This window comes from Limulus polyphemus, unplaced genomic scaffold (assembly GCF_000517525.1).
Source record: "Limulus polyphemus unplaced genomic scaffold, Limulus_polyphemus-2.1.2 Scaffold4728, whole genome shotgun sequence".
Classification (NCBI taxonomy): Eukaryota; Metazoa; Arthropoda; class Merostomata; order Xiphosura; family Limulidae; genus Limulus; species Limulus polyphemus.
Genome location: NW_013670338.1, coordinates 13,821 through 19,163, shown reverse-complemented (window position 1 = coordinate 19,163; position 5,343 = coordinate 13,821). Strand labels below are relative to the sequence as shown.

At 37.9% G+C, this 5,343-nt stretch overlaps 1 protein-coding gene across 1 annotated transcript in view; it reads left to right on the top strand.

Moving 5' to 3' along the window:
• Nucleotides 1-3,791, top strand: part of LOC106471602 (receptor-transporting protein 3-like) — a 10,512-nt gene extending 6,721 nt beyond the window's left edge. Inside the window, exons 2-3 of the mRNA XM_013932215.2 lie at nt 1,112-1,282; nt 3,332-3,791. Of these exons, the coding sequence (XP_013787669.1) occupies nt 1,112-1,282; nt 3,332-3,487 (327 nt within the window). The 3' untranslated portion in view covers nt 3,488-3,791. The remainder of the gene's footprint in view (nt 1-1,111; nt 1,283-3,331) is intronic.
• The last annotated feature ends 1,552 nt before the right edge of the window (nt 3,792-5,343 follow it).

Sequence of the window (5,343 nt, the reverse complement as noted above, 5' to 3'; positions counted from 1 at the left end):
CTACACGATGGGTTGGTTATCTGTGCTCTGCCCACCATGGGTATCGAAACCCGGATTCTAGCGTTGTAAGTCCGCAGACACGCCGCTCTGCCACTGGGGGGGGGGGCATCTTTAAATTACTGATGATTTTATTTATGGTTGGCGTATGTCAGAAGTCGAAGCAATTAAGTAATTTTCGTTGTAAAATTTTGGAACAAAGTCAGGACTTAGAAATGGTGAATTCTGTGACTGTCTTGAACCGGTTTGGGTTAACTTTGCAAATCAGGACCGTGGGCTTGGCTGGGCTGTTTTGAAAAATATGTGAACGAAGTAAGAACAAAACTGATTGAATATTTCATGAAATCCGCAATAATTTTTGAAATAGCTAAATACGTTTCTTTTTCTTCTATTTTATAACATAAGACTAAAATCTGAGGTTCGATTCCTCGCGGTGGACATAGTGTAGATTTGCGCTAAAAAAGCACCGTCGTCAATCCGAATGTTTTGTAGGTATACTAATTTTGTTAAAAAGCATTGATTATTATAATTACCAGAAATAAATAACTACACACCAGGAAGCATTATACTGTAAGACAAGTTCTTCCAATTCGCAGGAGGCTAGGCATGGTCTAGTAGATAACGAACCGGACTACTGATCTGCGGGTTTTGCGGTTCGCATCTACAAACATCTACGCGTTCCACACTTTGGAGCCGTGAATGTGTTATAAGAGTAACGTTAAAACCTCACTATTCGATCAGAGTAGCTCAAAGAGTTGTTGTTGGGTGGTGTTAACCAGTCTTTCATCCTAGTCAATCGGTTCAAAATTAGCTTTGCGCAGTAATTTTAAAATAATTCAACCTTCAAAGAATTTTTAAGCTAAAAAACGCTTCTTTTTTTTTCCTTTTATTTAGGAATGTGGCCATGGCTGGACTTCTACAAAATGATTTTTTTTCAATTTATTTAGGAATGTGGCCATGGCTGGACTTCTATAAAAATGTTTCTTTTTTCCTTTTATTTAGGAATGTGGCCATGGCTGGACTTCTATAAAAAATGTTTATTTTTTTCCTTTTATTTAGGAATGTGGCCATGGCTGGACTTCTATAAAAATGTTTCTTTTTTCCTTTTATTTAGGAATGTGGCCATGGCTGGACTTCTATGAAGGGAAGAGTGGCCTTTTGGTTCACTCTTAACCTCATGGTCGGCGAGGGTTTCGTACTTTTTAAACTTTTTGGCCAACAGTGTGACCGATGCAAGCTTGGGCGCTACGAACCCGCTATGTGGTACCCAGAGGAGGTCATAAAGGTCAGTTTTTAATAATAGCTATTTCTACAACTTTCCCAACTGTGTCACATCGAGTTCATCCTAAGAACTCGTCAACCCTTATCTCGTGTCTTTTTAGCTGTATCAAAATTTAACAAAACAGATATATTAAAATAAAAGGTTAGAACCGATGACATGATATGCGTACTGAAGTTTCCTAAAATTTGTTTGTTTGTTTGTAAACTAAGCACAAAGCTACACAATGGACTATCTGTGCTCTGCCCACCACGGGTATCGAAACCCGGATTCTAGCGAAGTAAGTCCGCAGATATAGCGCTGTGCCACTGGGGGCGTATATGACTAGTTTGTTTGTAGTTAAGCATAAAGCTACACAATGGGCTATCTGTGCTGTGCCCACCACGGGTATCGAAACCAGGATTCTAGCGTTGTAAGTCCGCAAACATACCGCTGTGCCACTGGGGGGCATTTCCTAAAGAATTATTATTATTACTATTTAAAGCTGCAAACTAGTAAGCTAACTTAACAAATTTTCCTTACGAACAATAATTCCTTTCTGGGCCTGGCATGTCCTGGTGGTTAGGGCGGGTCGCGAGTTCGAATCCCATCACTGAACATGCTCGCCCATTCAACCGCAGGAGCGTTATTCAGTTACAGCTAATCACACTATTCGTTGGTAAACAAAAAAAAATAGCTCAAGAGTTGGCGGTGGGTGATGTTGACTGACTTTCTAATCTATCACTGCTAAATTATAGAGACGGCTAGCGCAGATAGCTCTCGTGTAGCTTTGCGCGAAATTAAAAAAAACAAATAAACAATTTGTTGCCATTCGGGCGTCGTCACGTTGGATACGTCAAAAAGACCACGTGTACCCTGATGGGGCATGTACCCTGATGGGACATGTACCCTGATGGGGATACTTTTCAATTTGGAATTTTCTCTTGGTTTTCTATTTACTTTGGTTGGATGTGCAGAGCTATAGAGAATTTAAATCGGTGATTATAAGGTTAAGTTTCAGTTTTGAAATGTGAAGTTAATTGGGTGACATCTGCTGGCTTTATTTTAACACAAAGAATTCGCTCTTGCGCTATCAACTTACTTAAAGAAATATGTTTAAAACTCAAATTTATTGACGTCATTGTATATATATTGGTTACGCATGACCTACATGTATAAATCTGAATATGTACACACGTGTCTAGCGGGGAATAAAACTAAGAATTGATATTGGTTATCCTTCCAAGTTGGCAAACGGTGTAGAAGAATTTCACTTTGTAACAACGAGTTATCTGTCTATCGAAAATTCCGGCTAGGGCACTCGACTCACAATCTGAGGGTCGCGGGTTCGAATCCCCGTCCCACCAAACATGCTCGCCCTTTCAGCCGTGGGGACGTTATAAAGTGACGGTCAATCCCACTATTCGTTGATAAAAGAGTAGTCCAAGAGTTGGCGGTGGGTGGTGATGACTAGCTACCTTCCCTCTAGTCTTACACTGCTAAATTAGGGACGGCTAGTGCAGATGGCTCTCGTGTAGCTTTGCGCGAAATTCAAAAACAAACAAACTATCGAACATTCTCCGATTTTCAAGATACAAATCAACCTAGCTTTGTCGTAATGAGCAAAGATAGTCTTACCGGAAGTAGGAAGTAGAACCCGTTTAGATATGGAGATAAACATTACATTCAGTTTGCAGGTACAACTGAACAAAACCCAAGTACCTGAAATGAAAGAAAGGCTAGGAAGCTTTTAGGCCCACTTTTCATGGTCAATATTGCGCATGACAGCAGGCAGTCACATAAACAAAATTGCATGTAAAGTCTACGGCTTAACCAAAGTAGCCTCCCACCCCACCAAAAGTAGCTCTCAGTGATAAATCTTAAGGTTTGTAATGCTACAATTAGGGTGGACACAGCACAGAGAGCCCCATTGTGTAGCCCCCTACGCTTAACAACATTAAACAAACCAAAACGTCAACGTAACGTATATTCAAACCTAAAATTTTCCTCATTCAAGTGCTTTTTTGATTAGTAGAATTTAATCACTTACTTATGAAAATATCTATATATTCACAGGTTTTGGCCAATGTTTACAACAGAATTGGGCAGGTTTACTACGGTTTTTATCAACCACCAATCCACAGAAGCCGCCGACAAGGGAAACCTCGCACCCCTCACAACAGCGACCTCTGCCAAGCTTGTAAAGACGGGGTTTGTACTGAACGTAGATGATCCTAAAGGCGTTATTAATTCGTCACCTGTTAAATAAAAAAAAAGAGCTAAAATTATATTTCACCAATCAAACCTTTAAGTAATAATTTCTCTTCTAAACCCTCTTACAGCAGAGCCGTACTAATTAGGTTTGGGTTTTGTTTCGTGCGTGCCTCTAGTTCTGTGGTTGATGAAATACATGATATATTTTTCTAACGTTTTTAGTTTTCTAACTATTTTGATATATATATATATATATTTAGGGTTGTACAGTGATTAATGTGATTGGTTTATTGTTGACATAAATATATAGCTTTTATTTTCATTCATGTCTTATTTTATTCGATCATGACTATTCACTAGAGAGTGGGATCAAGCATCCAAATTTCTAACTCAGAGATGGTTGTTGATGCGTTTTTTTTGTTTTTTTTACTACAGAAAATGTGCAAGAAAGTGTTCACCGTTATTAGTGCTTCGTTTCCTAGCAACGCACGTTGATAAGAACGTATCGAAAAAAAAATTTTTAAGTATACAAAAAAATGAGTGTCTGTAGTGATTTGTGGAGATAAAGCTTGTAGAAAGCGCGTGTAGTTTGTGATATTTGCTCATTAATATCAGGCATTTACTAAATAAATTCTAACTTAATATATATATTCGTAAGGCTTGATTAATCGGAAGCAATTACAAGAAGTAGTGTTTATTTTTCGTATTTATTTTAATTTCAAATTTAATTTGGTCATTAAATTAAAGGCACTGCATTATTCAATTAAACACCCATCGAACTTCCACGCTTTTTATTTATTGAAATGTCTCAAACTGTGAATTAGTTTTTCACCTTTAACGCGTGTATCATTTTTTCTTTCTTTATCTTAATGCTTTTTAAATTGATCATTTTCCAAAACGTATGAACATCATAACATTTACAGAAATGTCTTTATTTTTGACTTAATTATCTACCACTTAAAATTGAAACGAAATAACTGAATGAACATGTAATAAATTATAAATGTTAATGAATATTAAAGAATGCATTGTTTCTTTGTTTGTAATTAAGCACAAAGCGACACAATGGGCTATCTGGGCTCCGCCCACCACGGGTATCGAAACCCGGATTCTAGTGTGGTAAGTCCGCAGACATACCGCTGTGCCACTAGGGGGCAAAATAATACATATATTTTTTTTAAATAAAGGAAATTATTCGCAGTAATCCTTTTTGTCCCAATTTGTCTGTGCAGACAATTCTAGTACTAAAATTAGCTATTAGATGGCACCACATGGCCTCAGTCTTTCGTAATGAGAAATTTAATCCATCTGTCTTGTGTTGCCATTTTCATTGCTACTTAAAACTAAATCCTAATGCCAACGTCATCGCTCGTTAAATTTTTCGAAGAAGAATGTTAACTCATCTTTTAGTGCAAAAAAATATAATTCTGCATAAGATATAAGACTGTTATCAAAGGCCTTGTTTGTTAAAATTGCTTCGTCACGGCTGTAATGTCCGTAGCCCTGCAAGTATACGTAACGTGTTCTCAGCACAAGTACACATAATTTCACAATCGTGTTATTCAAATCACTATTTTATAACTCTGTTTCTCGCAAGGTTTATCTTAACTGAATTTGATTTAAAGTTTGTCTTTATATGCATATATATATAACGTTCAATAATGAATCAGCAGTTAACTACTGACGCGGCACAGCGGCAAGTCTGCGGACTTACAACGCTAGAATCCGGGTTTCGATACCCGTGGTGGGCAGAGCACAGATAGCCCATTGTGTAGCTTTGTGCTTAATTACAAACAAACAAACAAGACAACTATTGACGCCGCCCCCCAGTGGTACAGCGGCGTGTCTTCGGACTTACAACGCTAGAAACCGGG